At 38.8% G+C, this 22,785-nt stretch overlaps 1 protein-coding gene across 2 annotated transcripts in view; it reads right to left on the bottom strand.

The window, feature by feature from the left end:
- ANKRD44 (ankyrin repeat domain 44) overlaps positions 1-22,785 on the bottom strand; it is a 191,070-nt gene that overhangs the window by 109,406 nt on the left and 58,879 nt on the right. For both annotated transcript variants that reach the window (XM_007465702.1, XM_007465701.1), the window contains exons 4-8: positions 17,812-18,012; positions 17,362-17,449; positions 14,711-14,853; positions 13,502-13,714; positions 5,719-5,797 (exon numbers count right to left, since the gene is read on the bottom strand). In XM_007465702.1, coding sequence (XP_007465764.1) covers positions 5,719-5,797; positions 13,502-13,714; positions 14,711-14,853; positions 17,362-17,449; positions 17,812-18,012 — 724 coding nt within the window. The remainder of the gene's footprint in view (positions 1-5,718; positions 5,798-13,501; positions 13,715-14,710; positions 14,854-17,361; positions 17,450-17,811; positions 18,013-22,785) is intronic.

The following is a 22,785-nucleotide window of genomic DNA, read 5'->3' as shown; positions in this document are numbered from 1 at the left end:
ATTGGGGCACCGCATATAAATTATTCTAAGGTTTTATTTCCTGACTATCCTGTTCATAAACAAATCTCTGCATCATTATGGAAAGCAGTAAGTTATTGAATTGTCAGCTCATGCTCTTAGATACCAGGTATTTTAGAATAGGTCGAATCTTTTTTTTTTTTTTTTTTTAGAATAGGTCAAATCTTAAGCTTTACTCCCATCATCAATTATATTGAACTAAAGTAAGCTGATATTTTAAAACTAAAATACATAATTTTGAGATACTAATACTATAATGTTTAGTTTATATATCTAAACTACACATACACATTTATATATTCCAGAATAAGAAATACAAAATCCTGAGAAATGAAAATATTATATAAATGGCTTAGATCAATCTAAAAAGATATTCAGCATTTACTTTAAATAATATTTATTACTGAGAAAGTAATTTTCTCACTGTAGAAAATTTAGAAGATGCAGTAAAATACAAAGAAGAAAACAGAAGTCATCTATAAATTCACTGATTATCCGAGATAATCAGTATTAATACTCTGGATATATTCTTCCAGTTGTTTGTATGTGTATGTGCATTTGTGTGTGAAGACATTTCCCATGGTTGAGATCATAGGGTAGAAAGAGTTTTGTATCTCCATCTCCCCCTTAATATTAAATCACAAACACTTCCCATGTCATTAATTAGTTTCATTAACACAACTGTAAATGACTACATGATATCAGTATTTAGAGAATTCACTCAACAAGTCCCCAATTACTAGGCATTTAGGCTATGCCCAAATTTTGCCATTAGGAAAAACACAGGAACGAACATAATTATACATAATCTTTATCTACCATTTCAGATCATCTCCTTCAGCAATATTTTTACAAGTAGAACTACTAGATCACAAGTATGAATGTTTTTAAGGCTCTTGATGGACACTGGCCAATTGCTTTTGAGAAAGGCTGTGCCCATTTGCACACCCATCGGAGGTATACTTGAGCACCAAAAGGAAGCCATTGAGAGTCTTTTCAGATCTGAGGAAAAAGCATTAACTTCCAGGCCAAGACACTATTTCTTATAATATGACCATTATAAAATCTTCACAATAATATCTGTATGGTCCTTCATTCTAATGAATCCTAACTATGACCACCAACTCCCTAAGATCTATTTCCAACAAACAATATATTTTCTAGCCAGGTGTACTGGCACAACAGAGTTAATGAACGAGAATCTCTCCTAAAAAGTGAAATAATTACAAATATGTGTGAGCTTTGTAGAAGGGGAAGATGTTAAGGAAAAAAAAAAAAAAAAACTCCAATTAGTACATATGTTTACACAGGATTTAAGATGCTTTACTCTGCAGCCAAGACTTTGGCATGTAGAGTTTAGCTGCTGCCAATAAATTTGCACGTTTGGAGTTTGCAACTTAATAGCCATTTACAAAAAGGTAATCCCTTTTTAACTTTGTGACAGAGAAATATAAATGGCCACTTGAATACAAATGCTGATCTTTCCTCATATCTTTGTGTCTGTGGCACAGTAGTGATTTTTAAAATCAGTTGTTCAAATAAATGGACTACAGTCATTTCTGTAAAAGTAATAATTATGTATCTTTATATATACATTCTTAAATACATAGAAAAATCTGGAAGTTTCACCAAACTGTCAATAGAAATTCTTGGGATGGGGTTAGGGAGACACATTGATGGGGGTCATGGGGGAATCTCTTTAATAAGTTAATTTTATTCTACAGTGAGCATGTACTAATTTTATAATCAAGAAAAATTAAAATAAAATTAGTTATTAAAAACTTCTAGGGACTCAAGAAATAGTTCACAGTAATCTAAATTTAGAAGTATCCAATTTAGATCATTTTTATGCCTTGGGGAAAGGCAGCCACCTGGTCTCCATGGATACCTCAGAGCAATCCAGGGTACATGTATCCATGTGAGAGCCGCCCACAGTGGTCAGCCTGAAAGGTCCAACCACCGAGCTGATGTGGGGAAATGTGGGAGACAGATCCCCAGACTTCAAAGAAGTCTTTCAAACACTACATTGCTCATGTCCTTCCCAGCCAAGAGTAGGGGCTCCATGTTTACCAGCCTCAAATATGCCAAAAATTGGATAGGAAAAGCGAAGAGTGAAAAATACTGGAAAGGATGGAATAGAGGGTCTGAGCTGATAAAGTTTCCTGCTGTTACTGTCATTTCATAAGTCAATTTAAAACTGTAAAAATATGGGTAATTATCTTTGTCATTTAAGATATACTTCTAGGAAACATCATAACTTAGTAGAAAAATAAAAGAGAGTATTTGTTATTCAGAAATATGTTTTATATTAAAGTAGGACCTCTAGATGAATGAATTTCTATCTTATAGTCACTCCCGAAGCCTTTCCATTTTCATTTGCTTGGAATGCAAATTGAATATCTTTTTAAAAAATTTTATTGGAGTATAGTTGATTTACTATATTGTGTTAGTTTCAGGTGTACAGCAGAATGAATCAGTTCCACGTATACATATACCTACTCTTTATTTTAGGTTCTTTTCTCATATAAGCCATTACAGAGTACTGAGGAGAGCTCCCTGTGCTATACAGCAGGTCCTTATTAGTTATCTTTTTTTTTTAGCAAATTAAATATCTTTACTATTCATTTGAAGGTTGCAAGTTAAATGTTGGTTATCGATCATTGATTATTAGTGAGGAAAATAAATATCCATGAGTTTAGACATACGCAGAGCACATCAGAAGGCATGATTTATGTAGCATTATCTAGGCATTCATCTGAAATTAGTTTTTCATTGCACAAACAAGAATAGTTATCTTATTAAGTTGCCTGAGAAAGTCTGTGAGCCCAAAGGTCAAAAACCTCACAATGAATCATCCTATCACTTCACTTTTCCTTTTCAAACTTTTATTTTTAAAGCTTCTGTGAAAAAAACCCATCATTTTGAACTTTTGTAATCTGCTGGACAGCATCTGAGGCAGCTGCCTGTGCAAAAGGCCAGATCAAATGCCTTCTGATATCAGATTGTGTCTTCGTTTACTTCTTTCCCTCTCTGGCTCTGACAACACAGCTTCAGACAACAAACAACGTGATTGAACCACAGAGGTAGTCTTTGCTTATTAACTTAAAAAAGAAAAGAGTCTTTTGGGTTTTTTCCTTAAACAATCACCTTACGAAAGCTGAATGCTTCTGAAAAAAAAAAGTTATCATAAAGAATTAATAACCCTGACTAGAGATCAGTAAGAGAAGCAGAGAAATGCTGCACAAAGTCCAAACATCAGAGCCATTTAACAAAACAAATAAACAAACATCAAGAATGTTCCTCAGCAGGTCTTAAGAGCCAAGTGATGTCCCCATGGGGGACGGGCATTCCAGGTCCTGTCCGTGGTTACCCACTCTGGAGGACAGACACCAGGCCCTGGGGGTGTGAGCCTCTGGGCTTTTCCCAGAAAGCAACCAACAAACAGGAGGAAAGAAAAGAGCTTCCTATTCTTGTCCCTAAGGGCATTTTTTAAAAAAAAGTCGAATGGAAGAACTGGCAGTTCTCACATCTGCAATGAATGCAAAGAACTGTGGGCTGAGAGAAGAGAATGCCAAATCATCCTTTTACAGGGATAAATAATGCTCTGCCAAATGCAAGCGACTCTTAGAGTAAATAGAATTCAAGTTAAAAACCATTTTAACCTGTCATTGTTCATACAGAGAAGAGTGGTTGACAGTTCAGTCTCCAGTGTTAGAATTCCTGGGTTCTAAACTCTGTTCCTCAACATACTTGCCATGTATCCCAGCAGAAATGACAACCTCTCTGCCTCAGTTTCCCTATCTTTGAAATGGAGATAATAATAGCACCTCTTTCTCCTGGGGTGGTTGGAAGGATTTATGTGGCGTGCTTAGCCAAGTGCCTGGCACAATGTGAAGAACACTCAACCAATGTTAGTTTTATCATTATATATAAGTTATGTATTATAGCCACTATATCCTCAGCATTATAGGACCCAGGATCCCACTCAACCCACAAGCAAGATGCCAGGCCAGCCAAGAATGAGATAGGCTCTGAGACCAGCTCCTTGATCACAGAGGACAAGACATCAGGTCTCTTTCAGGGGTCGTCCCAACTCAAAAGTCTAGCAATGTCCAGAGAGGGCATGGAAGTCTTCAAGTCCACAGGGATGGTTTTTAGAGAGGTCAAAGCAGCCAGCAGTACCCCCAAGCCTGTTGTAAGCACACTAGCATGACACAGGTCTGGCCCGCGGGGATGGACCTGTAGGAAGGCAGTGTTTACAAGGTGAAAAACTTCTCTCTGATCTGGCCACTAGTGCTTGAAATTATTCTAACAGGGAACAATGCTTTTTAATGCCACAGAGCTAAGCCCTGGTGATTATGTTCACATTAAATTTTTAAAAATGGATACCAAATAGCTCCCTAGTTTTGTTTATTTTTAAGGCAGTGGACACTGTTTCTGAAAAACAGTTGAGACATACAGTGGGATGAGGAAAGCGTGCAGAGGAGAGATGCTAGGGTCCCTCCCCACCTCCCCTTTACTTCAAGGAAAACAAAGCAATTAAAGTGGCCTTTCAATAAAGTAAATGACAAAGGCATATCACATATTTCAAACTAGAATTAATGGGTGTTGTGCAGTTCATTTTCATTTACCTGCATTTGCTCACTGGAAATTTGTTGGGATTTCTTTTCTTCTATAGTTTCACTGAAATGCTTATAAATTTCATGTGCTTTGCTGCAGATATTTTGTTTCCTCAGCATCATTTCCCTGGCTGGTCTTCCATCCAAATGTCAAATGACTTTTTAGTTTTATGACTTCAGTGCCTAAGACATAACTTAGTACCACTAACAATTCAAGTGTATGTCATCCAGTATTCTTACAGATGAGAAAAAGATAGGTCTAAAAAAATTGACTAATGCCAGAATTTTGAGAACTAGAAATGTGGGTCAACTAAAGATAGTTTAGGAACTGCTGGATTCACCTGGAATGTCAGCATAAAATCTGAACTAAACCTGTTTTTTTAAAATTGTCTTTAAGATTTGCTAAAGTAATAGAAGTTGTGTTGTCAAAGTCAATCCACTCACAGATTCTGGCCATGACCCTCTAATAGTAACGTGAACCATGCTGTGAAGTGACACTCCCTAGTACTTTGGTTGCAGAGACAGCCCAATGGTTCAAACACACCTTTATTGTAAGCCTGGGAAATTACTAGGTTATGTGATTTTCCAAGGACTCTATCAAGCCTGCGATTTTATGATCCTTTATATCATGTACGTACCTGCTTTTCCTCGGAGTCGCTCATTTTTCTTACCTTTGCTTAACGAGTTTTAACTTATGGAACTATGGCGAATTCAAAATTTTTTAAATAATTCAGATTTGCTGCTAGAAAATGTCTGATACTTATTTTTATTAGTTTCAGAGTGAAAAATGCAGGATCTTGAGCCTATATAAGTAGATCATTTCCAGTTTCAAAACTCACATGTTCTTTGACTGACTGGGAATTGACTGTGAAACTTAGTGGCTCCATGTCCTCACTCTTAAGCCGAATTGGTGATGACGTGTCTAAGAGCTTTTAGCAAAGTTCATCAAAGGACAGTATAAATCCAAGCTTAATAAACTCTAAAACAGAGCATCATATCTCACATTCAAATGACGGACCACCAAACTCAGTCACACCAGGAGACTGTTCCAGTAATGACACTGCAGAAGAATCTCACATACCATTCTGAATGAGGGTTTGTGACCGTGTGAACCTTCCGTGGACAGCTGTCATGTGCAGAGGACTTTTACCATCTTTACTCTAAAAAATGAGAGAGAGAGAAACAATGGGCCAGTGACATCAATCTGAAACATTCCTATGGACATTGCCAGCAATGCTCAGTAAAGTGTATGTGATATCGCAAGTTATTGCCTAACTTCACATTTTTTTTATTGAAGTATTTACAATGTTGTGTTAGTTTCGGGTGTTCAGCAAAGTGATTCAATTATACATATATATATTCTTTTTCAGATTCATTTCCATTATAGGTTATTGAAAAATACTGAATATAGTTCCCTGTGCTATACAGTAGGTCCTGTTATTTATCTATAACATCACATTTTAAAGAAGCTTCGAGACGTGGAAATTATTCTAGAGAAGAAAAGGAAAATTTTTAGTTACATGGACAATTTTTAAACTACCCTGGTTTAAACTGAGGAAATCATCCAAAACATTTTTTCATCTCCTGTGATCTACCGGTGAAGGTTTCCTTCAAGGAGTTTTATTTTTCAGCTTTTAAAAAAAATTGAAGTATAGTTAATTTACAATGTTGTGTTAGTTTCTAGTGTATATTAGCAAAGTGACACAGTTATACATATATAGTATATATTATTTTTCATATTCTTTTCCATTATACAGTATAATGGATAGTATATGCATAGTTTATTACAGTGTTTTTTTCACCTTTTGTCTATAGTACATGAAAAAAAGACAAATGATGTATTAACTTGTTTGGCCCTGTTTGACCTGAAGGTGACTAAACTGCTAAAACTCACTGCAACTCTCAAAATTGACCTGAAATCCTCCACCATTCTCTACATTCTAATTCCACAGAGAAACACCACTTTCGATTATTCCAAAAGAGAAACATTTGCTTCACTTAACTCATTAGAAATCATAGGATTAAGATATGCAAATCGCCATGTTAATGATTATCTGGAAATACGTGCTGAATTTATACATCTCTTTATTATTCAAGATATAAATGATGGCATTCTCTCTCACAGATTAAGCCAAAAGATGAAAAATGTACAGAATCCATACATTAGTCATCATTACACCAAATACCAAAGTCCTACACATTTGATTAAGAAATAATCATTTACAGAATTTCTTCTAAAAATAGTGATACCCAAACGAAAATATTACTGTTATTTTAGACCCAAAGTATCCCCAACTGAGAGAATATATTATGTATTCTTTCATTCAGATATTATTTAAAAAAGAAAAGAAAAGAAAGAAATTTATGTAACTATTCTTTTTCTAAGTCTCAGAAGAAACGTTTTCCTAAGCCTGAGGTTAAAATATGAGATTTCAAAAACACAAGTTCATTTTTCTGATGAAATTCAAATACGTGTGCTTTAAAATGATTCTTTCAAAAACTCTACAATGGAAAACAAATAATCACTTAAATATTTCTCAGAGTGAACCACAGACTACCTGCATCTGGATCACCTAGGATTCTTGTTAGAGATGTGAATTCTGTGCCCTAACCCAGACCTAAACTGAATCAGAATTGATTTCATTTCTAACTTTCACAGCACATTAAAGTTTAGGAGCCACTGGAATAGCTTATAAAACCACAAGGTTTAACAGAAGAATATTTATTATATCCTTTAAGTCTATTCCTTAGACTTAAGAAAGGAACTACCCACAATCTGTGCCAAGGGAAGAGTTAGTCAGAGTGGTAACTGCATGTTGAGTGAAGTAAATAATCATTACAGTGAAAGGTTCTCAGGTTGATGGGGAAAAAAATAGAAAAAATAGGATTTTTTCTCCATCTTAATCTTGTATGATTATAACCTGAATTACAAAAGATTGAGAAAGGAAAGGAAGATGGAAGTAAGCTTGAAGCTCTACTGAAATTATATCTTTAGGGAAAAGGAGAATTAGTCAAGAAAATGAGGCTATGATGCCATCACCAATCGTAAGACATGACGGAGAAGAGCTCCTAAAAGCTTTCTGATTCCAGAGCCTGGGTCTTAGCTGGGATAAATGCAGACAATTCAAAAGACTAAAAAGTCTGGGAACCACTTAGGAATAAGGAGTTAAGACATACTCCCTCCAACAAAAAAGTGATGACAGCCCAAGGCTCTTAAGGAGAAAGAAAACAGAAATTGCAGACCTGACATTCATTTGTCCCTAGATGGTGCTATTTCTTTAAATTTTGCTCCAGTAATTTCCCTTAAATTTAAGATGAAAACATAACTTATTAGCATTTAGTTAAATATATATAAAGCTGTACATATTTCAGTGTTTAGATAATGTCTTTATAAATATTTAACCAAGCACTTTTCCATGCCTAGAAAAGAGCTTAAAGGCTAGGAGTAACCACCAACCTGGTGGTCACTAACTAAACTGCAGCCAGAGAGCCAAAGCAGACGTCGCCAGTTTCTACAATATATAGTTTACAAAGCTGGTCCCATTTCAAGGACAGTAAACACCATACCCTTTTCCTCCCTTGGAGTGTTTGTGCTTTTGGTAAAGGGACAAACAGACATGACCAAAGTTAGGTTAAAAGAAAAGGATTGCAATATGGTCAACGGTGATGCTTGATTCAGATCTTTGCCTGAGTTCACATACCACTGAAGACAGACCTTAGCTGACTTTTTTTTACTCTCACTGGGATACGGGTGGCAGGAGGTCGGGAATTGGGGACAGGAAGCATTAAGGGTATCATAGCGGTAATTTTGGGGCAGCTTTGTTTATATGGTATAGGTGTAAAGGGAACTCATTTCAAAAAAGCCATTGAAAACCAATGAAGGTCAAAAGACTAGTACTTTTTATTTAGCCTTTACAAGTTAGAATTCAGAATATTCAGGCTGAGACTGAGGATCCTACTGAGTTTCATTATCTGCCTGAGAAATTTTTCACATGAGGGTGGGGTCGGGTGGCGGGGAACTTGCCGTTTGCTGCTGCTGGCCCTAGAACTTCAGATACCAAACATTCCCGGAATGATCAAAGGAGCAGAAATGATCAGTTCTCCCACTTATTCAAAGCTTTGCTTTTAGAAGAACTTCATTTCTAGCCTCCTTCTGATTTCTAGGTGCATATATTCTCCCAGAGCAGATTTAGGGCTTGGAAAATTTTGTTACCTTGAGAACTTGCTTAATAGCTCTCCTATTGACTTATGGTTCAGCGATAGTCATGAAAGAAAACCAATGAGGACTAAGAATATTTTATGACAAATATTAGTATTCTTTCAGGGCAGAATTCACCATCATCCAAGGAAGATTAATCCTTGAATTAATGAAGCGTTTCCATTCTCAGAAATCCATTCATTCTTTTCTTCCACTTCTAATGCCTTCTTTCCTCCTCCTCCCATAAATCTTCCCTAAACTTAAATACACAGTTACTCCCCAGGAAGGTGAAGGCACTGTGTTCTCTGTGGCACAGTGCCCCCTGGCACCACAAAGCTCAGTGGCTCTGGTGGAGGGCAATAAAGTCTCTATAAAATAAATATAGCCAGAAACCCCAAAGGGCTTCCTAATTCAATGGAAGAGCAATCTAATACCCTGGTGTGCAAAAAGCCATATACAGTCTAATTTTTTTAATGCTTCTAAAGGCTGGAGATGGCACGTGGTTGGCTCAGACATTCACCCTCCTCCTTTCCTCACTTCCTCTCTTAAGATCCAAGGGACGTGTCGCTATTACTGCTTACTCTTGCCTCCAGTTTCATCTTCAACCTCTGCAATGCAATTATAGAATATAACTTGGTCCTGGTACATACAAAGAAGGGAGCTGGTCCACTTCAGTAAATGTGTGATGGGCTTCAGTTCCAGTCTCTTAGGGTTAAGTGATCTAAAGGGCCCGTGCACAGAAAAGAATTGAGACCATAGGCAGGCGGACTGTTAGGCAGGCAATGGTAATTTCTGAATCTATCTTTCTAAGTCATATCCAGCATGGCCACGTGTTGACTGTCTTCTTTAGTGCTTAGCTTGAGTGCTTCCCAAAAGAGCCTTGAGATGCTACAAAAATTACAGAGAAGGGAAATTATTTCATACTTCCTCATGCTCTTCCTATTTGCAAAAAAAAAGTAAACTTTCAACAGATTATTGTATTAAGTATTGTGTCTCTATTATTTTATAATAATTAAACTTTGTGATTTCACAATATTCGAAATCAAGGACAGGGCCATGGTCAATCTAAGCAAAATGAGGGACTGTAAAATGCATGCAGGACACATAGCCTTCCTCCCCTCTCCATCATCTTGCAACTTCTCATGAAGATGTCACTTTTGGTGTTTTGTGAGGACAGAGGAAAACAAAGTGAACACGTGAGTAGGTATTGGCTACATTTCAATCTGCTATTTTCTTCTAACTTTGGAAAATCTAAACAAATACAAATTGTCTTGCAGTCTACAAACACTTTCAAAATCCAGGGGCAATGTGGTGCAGAGAGATAACAACCTCCAGTCAGACTGAATGGCTCCACGGAAATGTTAGATGATCCATGCATCCAGAGTTAACTAATAAAGATTCAAGAGAATTAGGATGTAGATATAGTAGACGGGGAGACTGAGGGAGAAAGCTAGATCTGATTCAAAATCCCATTTACACGGATTAGATAATACATAAACCCAAGTCTCAGACTATTTTTTAATGGTGCTTCTTATACTCTATTGATGATTAGCAGTCTACAGGAAAAAATTAACTATTAAAATTAAGTAGCTATGCTTTCCATGTCCATTTTGTGGGGGAGAAGAGAAGGCTGCCATAAACCAAGGCACCATACCTAGTTGAAGCCTCTTATCTGATCTAAACTGGCTGCTAGTCAGTTACCTGGGAGAAGTAGGTAGGTAGGTAGGTATATGCCAGAAAGTGGCTTTCTAACCTCAGTATCGGGCACACTGAAAGCATCAGTTGGCATGTTTTACAGAGGAAATGGAGAGCATCAGATAATCCCGTGAATTAATTAAGGTTGGTAAAGAGAGATGCTTTATCTAACTTCAATAATGTTCCTTCCTTTAGAGGATCCACAGGATGTCCCTCAGACATTAGGATGGCAAGAAAAGTGTCACAAGTCTTGGGGACACTGACGGTTGAGCCACCTGTTTGCCTCCTGTCCTCCACCACCCTCCTCTTAGACTTTAACCCCACATGTTGGCTCTTTCCCCACCTTGGTTTCTTTGTTGCCCCTAAAGACCTTCATCCTACCTCCACGTAGGACCTTGGATGGGGTCCCCTTACAAGATCTGGAACTCTGAAATTCTCTTCAGCTAGTTTACTTTTTCACTTCTGCCTGCTTTCTACCTTCATGAAGACACTCCATCCCCTTCGTTTCCTTCCTATCTTCCCTAACTCTTCTTTTTTTTGTTGTTGTACGCGGGCCTCTCACTGTTGTGGCCCCTCCTGTGGCGGAGCACAGGCTCCGGACGCGCAGGCCCAGAGGCCACGGCTCACGGGCCCAGCCGCTCCGCGGCATGTGGGATCTTCCCGGACCGGGGCATGAACCCGTGTCCCCTGCATCAGCAGGCGGACTCTCAACCACTACACCACCAGGGAAGCCCAGATTTCAATTCTTATACTCATCTTTATCTCCTTCATCTCTTGTCCAACGAAATCCCAGCGATTTCCTTTCTGCAAAGCCTCTCCCTCCGTTGGCTGTCCCCATCCCCCTCTCCTCATTACCTCTTATCCAGACCCATTTCATTGACTTCCAGTTAGCTTCTATTTGTCCCCTCCCTAGGTCCACTATATCTGAAACTATTTTTTTATAAAAATAGCTTTTTTATTCTTTTGGATATAAAAATAACACATGCTTATGGCATCACAATAAGAAGATTAAAACAAATATATTGAAAAGCAACTAAAAAGCCAAATCATAATTTTGCCTCGCTGGAGTGATAACTGTTGCTAGGATACTGATGTAGATTCCAGATATTTTTCTCTTTCTATGCATATACATAGACACATACTTTTTGAAATAATAAAACTGGATATTTATTTATTGCATTTTAATTTTTCATTGATTACTACACTGGGCATTGCTAGTCTTTTGGATACTTGCCAATTTTAAAGGCAAATATTAATGTATTAGTATTATAAAAGTATTAGTTTGCATTTCTCTAATGACTAGTAATACTGAATATCTTTTCATAAGTTTAATGGATATTATATTCTTTCTCTTGTGATCTGCATTTACCCATATTTTCTAGGACTATCAGACTTTTTCTTATTGATTTTTATGAGCTCTTACATATTAAATATGTTAACTCCTTGCTTATATGTATATTGCAGAAAAATTTCCGAGTTGCTCCCCTTTCAATTTTATGTTAAGGTTTTTGTTTTTGTCTTTTTTGTTGTTTTGTTTGTTATATAAAAGTTTAAAAATTTTATGTAGTCATATATACATTTATTTCTTTATGTTTTCTGTCTCTGGTTTTGTGGCCAGATTACTGTTTCTAATGCTCAGTTCTGACCATGTGGCCTCTATAATGATTAGTGGACCCACACCCTATAGAGGCCCCAACTCCTTGGCCAGTAGATAAGTGCTCATTCTTGGTCAGGTCACATTTCAGCTTGTTCCTGGCTCCTTTCTTTCATATGATTTGTACTCCATTCAATCAAAATAAATCGCTATTCTGAGAATTTGTCCCATATTTCCCCACTATTATAAATTAAATGAAAAAATATAAAAGGACTTTAATAGTGAATAGAGAAGATCATTAAAATAGACTGATCCAATATTCTTGAAATTAAACCTTGGAAATAACAATTTTTCAAAAGCAGAGACAGAATACACTGGGACCTCGCTTTACAATTCCTGTGTGCTTGGGAGAAGGGAAGCTGAGGATGCGAACAAGGTCACTTGGTATAAATCAGGATATTCTGCTACAATCTAAATGCATCCAAGTGATGTAACCTGGATCATGAAGGCTACCTGCAAAAGTTCCTCTTGGTTATCTGTTGCAGTGAGCAGACTGGTTACCTAAAGTTTACCTATCGAGACCTCTCAACTCCTTTGCTTGCCATTCTATGTATCTGGAATGTCCTCTCTCAAATTCTCTCTATCCCTCCTCATCTCAACTGATATCAATCTTCAGCTCAAAAGCAATCTCTAGTTTTGATGCCCAAGCAAAAAGCAAGTCAGTACTTACTTCTTATAGTTTGCAGCACTTTATTAATTTCTCACGCCACTCATGACATTCTCTCTTGCCCCATGATTATCTGAGTACATTATCTCCTTGCCATATCGTAAATTCCTTGAGGGCACCTTGGAGTATACACCCAGTACCAAAAAGAGGGCACTAGGGAGTCCTCAGTAAGTTTGCTGAGTAAAGGAATTACCATTAAAACCAGATTAATATCATATACTTGAAGCCACTATCTGGGGTTTACTCCAGGAAGCCATTTGAGAAACTCCTTGGAGGGCCTTGCGGGTTGGAAACAGACCTGAGATCGTTAGGTTTGGCTTCCTTTTCATGCTCAGCATCTCTGCCCTATCAGCTCAACATTCACCTCAGTATTAGAATCTCAGCCAAGTCCACATCCCTGAGACCCAGTATTTGCTCCCGTATATTCACTAAGCTACCAAGGGCACGTGGCTAGAACCTCAGTGTCATCCACGGGTACCACCAGTGCTGCAGAAGTTTCCACATCATGACAATATAGGATAAGTCCGCAAAAATCAGGACGCTTAGAGTTACAATTCACTAATTGTAATTTACAGCAGGTGAGTTTGCTCAAACAGCCTCAACGCAAAGGTACTTCACACTGAGAGAGGGAGACTGAGAGAGAGTCATACCTGAATGTTAACATCCGCCCCGTTGTTTACTAATAGTTCAAGACACAAAGCACCGTGTGTGGAGGCAGCAGCAAAATGCAACGGGGTGAATCCGCTGGTATTGGGCTGGTTCACATTAGCACCGTAGTCGGTCAGCTCGTTGACTACAGCATCCTGCCCGTTGTAGCAGGCCAGGTGGAGGGCCGTGTTTCCATATACGTTGATTTCATCAATCTGCAAGTGAGTCCAACATGGGCGATTAAAAGCACTGAAGCCAATTCACTCCATTTCCCACCAAAAGCCTACCGGCTGTGCTGGAGAAAGGAAATACCCATCTGTCAGTGTGACCATTCAGAGCTTACTCTTGCCCCAGCGTGGTCATCCTGGGAAGGCTTCTCACGCAGAGGTAAAGGTCAACAAAATGTGAAAGTGACAAAAAGTGAGCTGGGAGGAAGAGTGAGAGGTTTCCATTCGTGGCAAGATATCTTTCAGCTAGGGAAGGGATAAAAAGGGAAAGGCAAAGCTGCCTCAAAACACCAGAGGAGAACTGAATCGGGGGAGCAAGAAAACAGCCCGAATCTCAACAGTGAACAGAAGAGGAAAGGGTGGGAGGTGCTCAGGGAGCTGCTGTGGGGCCTGAACTCAGAACCCGCTCTGATGACACCTCAAGAGGCCACATTCTGGTGGCTGGGCTGTGGAGCTGCCCTGGTTATTTGGCCCCCAGCTCCCTCTTGCTCTCCCAGACCTGCCCTGACTGCTGTTATCACCATCGCACTATTGCAGCTCGGTTTTCCTTTCCTCCGGGACAGCCGCACTACTGCTCCCGCCCTGCTACCTACGGAGAATGGGGTGAGGTCTACTTCTGCAGCTCAGCATGTTCGTCCTGCCATTCATTCATTCATTTCTGCTTGGAAGCCACGATTTAGAAGGCTAGGTTCTAAAGGTGGGATGATGAAACCTCGCCAGTCTTTTACAAATGACTGGTGGATATGTATCCTAGATGTTAAAATATTTCTCTATGTTGATATAGAAAGTTAGTCTGTTTCTGGCTTTCTAGGACTTAGCATATGCCCCACTGCCCTTCATCAGTTGCCCATGTAAACTCAATGGTAAGAAATGAGGGTTTGTTTTTTTTTCTCCCTCTTGAATTAAAATGCAAACAGGATTTAATTTCAGAACAACAGAAAACCCACAAATGCACCATGGGGTGATGGCTGAATCATAGCTCACCTCCACCCCCAGATTCAGGAGATGCTTGACAACGCTGATCTGCCCGTTGGAGGCCGCGGCATGCAGGGGCGTGTAGCCCTTCTTATCCTTACACGTCACTTCCGCGCCGTGGTTAACGAGCAACGCCACAACGTCCAGGTGGCCTGTAGAAACAAAGCAGCAGAAAACATCGTTAACCTTTATAGGACAATTTGACAAGTCATTCCACCTGAATTATCACCATCAGCCTTTATTGCTGCCAGCATCTTGCTAAGCTGTTTATAAAAAGCTGCTTCATAGCAAATATCCAACAAATATTTAGGGAGTACATACTATGTGTCAGGCATCATGTAAGTGCTGTGGGAAGAAAGAAGATGATTCACGTGTGAGCCTTCTCTTTAAGGAGATCGATGCCTGTTTACAAATAAATAATGTGGAGGTCCTGCCAATATGTTAGAACCAGAGACTAAAAAATATCATGTCAAATGAAAGCAATGCTTTTGAAACCAACTGCCATTCTTCACTGAAAAAGTCTAACAATGACAATTTGGTTTGGAAAAACTAATGAAAGAAAAAAGATCAATTAATCAGAACTCCAGATTATTGTTAAATCATATGCAACTGCTGCTGTTTGACCCTTTTTTGGGCCCACAAGAATGGCAACTTCATATGGTTCAACTTCAAATTCTCATGAATTGCTGGCTAAACTGAAAACCCTTCTAGTTTCAACTCCTGTTGGCATATTTTCTAGAATATCTTCCTTTGTTCTCTATCTTGCTACATATACAACGATAAATGTATTTGACCTTTATTTCCTGACTAAAGATTGTTCAATGCTTCAAGATCATTGCTCTAAACATTGTTGATAACTGAAGGGTAGAAGATGAGTACTGGTTCCAGGGCCTAAAACGTGTGCGTGCGTGTGTGTGTGTGTGTGTGTGTGTGTGTGTGTGTGTGTGTGTGTACACAAGAGAGACAGAGTTTTGTCTTGGCTAGTTTTATGAAGACTTTTATACAGAAAAAAACTATTTTGAATTACTGGTGGTGCTATCTTAAGCTCTTTGCCCTGGTTTTGTCCATTAGTCCCTAAAGACAGTCATCTGTATATGTTTTCCTATATGTATCCTGATGACACACAAAAATGTAACTTTACTGCTTTAAAGCAGTTCTACACATATGTTTTAGCCATGTATCAGCAAAGAACAAACGTGAAACTCCAGGTTCTTGGAGTCCCACGTCACACTAGCTTAGTGTGTGCTCTGCCTAAACATCATCTGGCAAATGCTCACTGGCTCCAGTCCTGCAGGGACCATGCAGACATCCAACCTGCTACAAACAACTCGAAAGTCCGTGTCACCTTGTAAAAAAGGATAATGCGTGCAAAATCTTAAGATTCTGTTTTTTTAAGTCCGAGAATTCATTCAGGCCTATCTATAGCCACAGAATTTATTTCATCCCTGCCCCAACCCATTCTCTTTTTTCTCCCCACAATTAACATTATTAATTTTTATGATAATAAAAGGTCCGTAGGCTTATTAAAAAGGATTCAGAAAAGGCAAAAAGGAAACCAAAATCATCCACAATCCCTTGAGATACTCAGTTAATATTTCAGCATTTAATACATCCCAGGTTGTTTTCATTTTATAGATATTTTTAACAAAAATGAGGATCGTATTATTCATACTGTATTACGATCTGTTTTCACTTAACGTATCACAGAATCTTTCTGTGTTAAGAAAATACTAATGATATCATCACTGTAGTTACTACATAGTGTCCCATTGTGTAGATCTTTCACAATCTCCTGTGCTGTGATGAGCAGTCAGGGTGTTTATAACTTGGTGCTGATAGAATCCTGCTTTTCTGCTTTTCTAATTGCAGGATGTTCTCCAATTAGAAACACAAAGGAAGGATCTTAGTTCTTTTAGTTCTTCATTTCCCAAGTGTCAACACTGAGAATAAACTCTATGAGGGCTCTCATTTGTCAGTGGTACTAGTGCCAACAAAAGTGAAGAGGAAAAGCATAGCAATGTAACGTCTTCCTTTGTCTTCTGCACCCGAGCTGGCAGAAACAAGGAGCAAGCCCCCCTTTATTCCTTCCTTTTCGTTTCTTTCAGGAATATTTATAAATTAAAAAGACAAATGAAATTTACATCCTTGCTTTGCTAGCCCGTCCTTCTTTCTCTTTAAACACCTTATTTTGCTGCCATAACAAGTTAAAATAAGCACGACATCCAGGGTGCTGTCCTTTATTCCTTCCTTTTCGTTTCTTTCAGGAATATTTATAAATTAAAAAGACAAATGAAATTTACATCCTTGCTTTGCTAGCCCGTCCTTCTTTCTCTTTAAACACCTTATTTTGCTGCCATAACAAGTTAAAATAAGCACAACTTGTGCAGCTTTCCAATCCAGATCGAAACACATTCAATGAAGTCCATGCCATGATTCATCCCTCCTGCTCTCTGTAGGATAAATAAATCTCTGACAAAGCAACTGCCCAATGAGAGTGCTCTGTGCATGCCAGTACAAGGACAGAATCTTAATTCAATTGAATCCCAAGCTTAAAAAGAAGTCAGGCTCGCGCAAGAGAAAACCTGCATGGTCAGTGAGAAACCCGGGGCTTTTTTAGTTCAAGTTATCTGCACTTTGCTTTCCATTCATGGAATCCTTACCCATGTAAGCTGCCCAGTGCAGAGCACGCCGATCCTTCTTGTCAAACGCATTGATGTTTGCCCCTTTGGCCAAGAGTAAATTAACCATCTGAAAGACAACCGACAGTGAAATCAAGTGTATACTCTGTAATGGTGAGGGGTCTTCACCCTCAGCAGGTGATGTGAGCCAAATTATTGTCCAATCTAAAGGCAGGTCAGAGATCTGAAGTTCAAAGTAGGAAGACACCACGGCCAACCTGCGGCATGTGTGTCCGAGGGAAAGACTGAGGTGTCGGCTACTTTTTCAATTCATTGTGGCTCTAAATTTAAAAATAGGTACAGTTGCCTAAGGTTTGGTGTACAAATATTATTGTCACATTATCTAAAAGCCTCAGCAATGAGATTAGGTTCCACATGGGGCTAAGAGGGTCTGTGGGGAGGATTCTTGTTCTCAGTGATGAGGACATTGACCTCCACGTGGCCATTCAGAGCGGCATGGTGCAAGGCTGTGCGTCCCCCTCGGTCAGAGACGTTGACGCTGCTCAGCAGGGGGATGATGACTTCCGCACACTTGACAGCCTTATTGGCTGCTGCCACGTGCAGCGGGGTCTGCCAGTTCTTGTCCCTCGCGTTGACGTCAGCCGAGTGCTTAATCAACACTTGCACTGCTTCCTACAACAAAAGCAGAATTTGCAGGGGTCACTGACAAACACTCAGTCAATCCTTATTGCGTATAAGATGCTTCACCAGACCCTGGAACTACAGAAAGGGAAAGGCTCCCTTTCTGGCTCATGACAGGCTGGCTCATGACATATATTCTTCTGAGACAAGCAAGGTCATACGGGATGAAGATTAAAAGAGTGGCACAGATTAAAACAGATTCGCTCTCCCTTTCTCTGTTAGGCCAAGAGCCCTGGCAAAGCTCCAAAACCAAATAAACTTCCAAGTGTAAGGTTTCCTTACAAAATATAAGGTATCCTTAGGCCAAACGAGAGCACTCACGTGCAAGTGTGCACAGCAGGTTAAAAGAGCCATAGACCAAAGGGCCCCCAAAGATCCTCCAAGGTTAGCCATACTTGTCAGTAAGCCTCCATCTTCCAAAGCCAAAGGCCCCAAAGCTCTCCAGACATTCTTGGATCAATTTATAAATCTTTGGTTCTCTTGGTCAAATCTCAACCCTCCCTGTGTGATCAATAAGCAGTCAAGGGAAGAGGATGTCTATTACCACCATCAATTTGAAGTTACGAAATTGTTCCTTCTTTCCCCAATCTTTTCTGTTAAAATGAGACTTTTTTTCTGCTATTGAGTCCCTTCACCCTTACTGAGCCTTCCACTTTTGATTTTCCTTCTATTGACCTAATCATCTTATTAGCCTCTTGAACTATAACTCTCCACCTTGGCTGTGCAATGGAATCACCTGGGGAGTAAAAATACACATGACCGTTCAGTATTGATTCTAACTGGCCTCAGAATGTCTGTAAAGCTCCCTGGGGACTCTGTTATGCAGCCAGGATTGAGGACACTCTTCTCTTTAGTCAAGTAAATGACATAGCTTCTCTCAAGAGAAGGGAACGGCTGTCGGTTGTTTCGCTTTATGTCTAGAGACATCCCTGAGACCAGTTGGATGTCCCTGGCTCCTTTATGGACATCTTGTCAATGTGGCATCAATAGACCAATGAAAGGCATTAGTACCACATTCCTGCCACCCTTCATGGACAAAGAACTTACCCGTGTCCAGCTTAATCCCCAAACACCTGGACTGTCTATCAACTTTATCATGCAGGTATATAAAGAATCCCCAAAAAGTAGATGATTTGAACTCTCAGAATTAACATTTTAACCAGGGACATAAATGATGAAATAAAAAAAAATGTTCCATGAATCAGTAGTGGCAACATATTGAGATGAATGGCTAACTTGAACAGTAGAATGAGAGCAAAAAGAAGTTAACTTTGCAAATTAGAGAATACACTTTAAGAAAACAATGGGGCTCCATTTAGATGCTATAAATAAAGGGCAATAAACTGATAGGATCCAAGCAAACAATCAATTTGTTAAGATTACCAAAAAGGAAAAAAAAAAAGATATATGCCACCCATCCTCAGCACAACTGATGATAATGACTATTAAATAGTCCTTGAGCCCATTTTAGAGTGAAACATGTGTACATGTATTATTAATGCTTGCTTACTATGTAAAAAACACTGTTAGAACTATGGAAGATTGAAGGAAACATTAGTCAGGCTCTATCCTAAAAACTAGGTGGGTGAACAAAAAAGAAAAGAAAAGCTAGATCACAATATACACGTTAAGATTTAAATAAGAGAAAAATAATATTTTTATCAACTTTCATCTCATAAATTATGCAGTTTATGTAGATGTGCAGTCAATTGTGATATGGGAAGAAAATATTGGAACCTCCATTTATATTTTATTTCTTTAAAAAGGAAAGCATTTAAGCTGGTATTTAACTTCTGGATTGGTGTCCTGCCCTCAGTCAGCTCCATGGAAGATCTTGCCTCACAGTGTTGGAGATGCCCTCAGGGAGGGGTGGGGCTTCCACAGTGTTGGAGGGGCGGGGCTTGCCCTCTCCATTCATTCACTTTGAGTGCACTGAAATACAGAGTGATGGCCTGCCGAGTCCATTTACAGATGGTAATACGTACCCTTAACTTAAAAACACCCTAAAATGGACAAGATTTATGCAAGGAACCCACAGATTAAAGATAATAATAATACCAATGCAAGCATAAATGATGTGAAAGTCACAGAGCTGACACCTCTACTCCTCGTAAAAGCTTTCTATCACCTACATTACAAGGTAAAAGTAATGACAAATTTAATCAGATCTGACAAGAGCTTGGCAAAAACAGAGAAATCATCAAAAGTCTATTATCTAGGGCTTCCCTGGTGGCGCAGTGCTTAAGAATCCGCCTGCCCGTGCAGGGGACACAGGTTCGAGCCCTGGTCCGGGAAGATCCCACATGCCATGGAGCAACTAAGCCCGTGCACCACAATTACTGAGCCTGCACTCTAGAGCCTGTGAGCTACAACTACTGAGCCCACGTACTGCAACTACCGAAGCCCATGTGCCTAGAGTCCATACTCCACAACAAGGGAAGCCACTGCAATGAGAAGCCCACGCACTGCAAGGAAGAGTAGCCCCCACTCGCTGCAACTAGAGAGAGCCCGTGTGCAGCAAGGAAGACCCAACGCAGCCAAAAATAAACAAATAAATTTATATATAAAAAAAAGTATTATCTATATGGTTATTTAAGACTAGGACAAATGAAAAGCCTCACTTTAACATTTCACCTGTGCCTTGAAATATTATCTAATGATAGTAGTTCTTATATATAATTTATAAATAAATGAGATGCATATTCTGGAGATGCATGCTGAAAACGTTTTGCAGATACGTGGCCAAAAGGGTTGGAGATAACCATCTCAAAAGCAGTACTATAAAAAACGGTATATATCCTTTTCACACATTCACAGCAAAATAACAATACATACTGTCTCTTTAATACCTTTGCTTTGTATATTATTTTACTGTACTTGTACAGATTCTTGCTTTGCATTAAATATTATGTAAATTCAGGATAGACTAACAAAACAGAAAATGTACAGGAACATTTCACAAATTTATACTATAAGACCAATTCATGAGAAATTTGTTTTTTAAAGGTAACAAAATGTGATTGCTTTTAGAGTAACTGCGACTAGGTGAATGAGATATTACCTAGGAGAGGCCCTACTTTTAAACGAATATTTAGGAATGATTTGCATTGTACACACAGCAATACTTTAAGCAAAGAAAATATACATTCATATGCCAGTTATAGTTTATATATAAATAAGTGATTTAGAGTTTGTGGGGAAAAAAATGTATTCTTAAGTAGACAGTACTTCTAAAAATATTTTAATCAGATAAATTTTGGTTTGGTTTTGTAAATAAAATTTTATTGGAACACAGCCTCATTCATTTGTTTACATATTATCTATGGTTGCTTTCAAATTATAACAGCAGAGTTGAGTATTTGTGACAGAGACCACATGCAGCCATCAAAGCTTAAAATATTTACTATCTCACCCTTCACGGAAAAAGTTTGCAGACCCCCTGGACTAGCTCTCTGTCTGAATTACCACAAACTGTAAATGATCAAATCTGGTTAAAATAAAATTTTGCTATTTACCAGCATGAAAAAATACTATTTTTAAGTCCAAATAGTCTTTTAAGGAGGGCAGGTCCTATGAAAAGAGTCAGAGGCCTCTGAGTTCAGCTCTTGCTATGTGATGGTGGGTCTACAGTGAATTTTGGGAGGGGGCCAAACAGAGTTGCATTGCTCTGCATAATAGAGTGGGAAGCATTTAGAGCTTGGCAGGAAGGATGGGATGAGGACAGAGAGACTGGAGAGAGGACGTGGCCCTGCATCCCAGGGAGGAGGTGTACATCTGGGTGGGAACAGAGTCAACAGGCCAAGAGGGAAGAGGAGAAAGCGGATGCATAAACCCAATGAATGCAGCAAGAGCAGGCTTGTGGAGCCAGGCAACCAAAACTCAAATCTCCAGGAATTCTTTGGAATTGTTGGGAGAATATCAGACTTTGAACAAGTGGTTTCCAGTCAGTCATATCCATTTAGAAGGCTAGATGCCCCTGACCAACATCTGGGTTACACCTAAAAAATTAGAAAAGGAAAAGGTTCAAGTTCATTGATCAGATAGGAAAAAAAGAAGCGGGTAGGGTCTCTAATAAATTTCTTTTCATGTGAACTTTACATAATTCCCATGTGAGTGCCCATTTCACCACGTGTCTTTTGTACCAACACTCACTTTCACAGTTCAAGGACACCTAGAATAACCGTTACTTTTATTTCTCCAATTTTATAAAATGTTTTAACTTTGCCATTCTCCATTTTTACTTTTATATCTGCTTATATAGTGAATTGAACAGTTTTCATCTTACTTGACAAGAAAGGACTCTATCAGGGAATACTTAGTATACAAAGGAGGGGTTCTTATTCAATTTCCAAGGATTAACCTTTTTTTAAAAAATGAAAATGCAAGTATAAAATGATTATGGAATTAAATTCACAGATATACCGGATATTAGAAGTAGAAAAGGCCTCAGGGGGCATCCAGATTGCCCCCTCATTTGATAGGCAGCTTCATTTTATAAGGGAAGATGGCTGAAGATGGTTTGCCAGCCTGGGTTTAAGGGCTTGTGCATTTTCTAGTAGGTCAGAGCTTACTCAGCACACAGTAACAGCCAAGGACCCTGACATAAATACTTTGAAATGTTAATTCTCCTTAGTTATTTACCTTTTTAAACTCTGAAGTTTTAGCCTGCCAAACTGGCTTCGTAAATTTAATAGAAATGTAATACAATATTTTCACAAAAACGAAGCTTTGATTTAAAAAGACTACAATTTCCTTTTTCAAAGT

The sequence above is a fragment of the Lipotes vexillifer genome, unplaced genomic scaffold (genome assembly GCF_000442215.2).
Source record: "Lipotes vexillifer unplaced genomic scaffold, Lipotes_vexillifer_v1.1 scaffold113, whole genome shotgun sequence".
NCBI lineage: Eukaryota > Metazoa > Chordata > Mammalia > Artiodactyla > Lipotidae > Lipotes > Lipotes vexillifer.
This window is presented reverse-complemented; position numbering and strand designations above follow the sequence as displayed.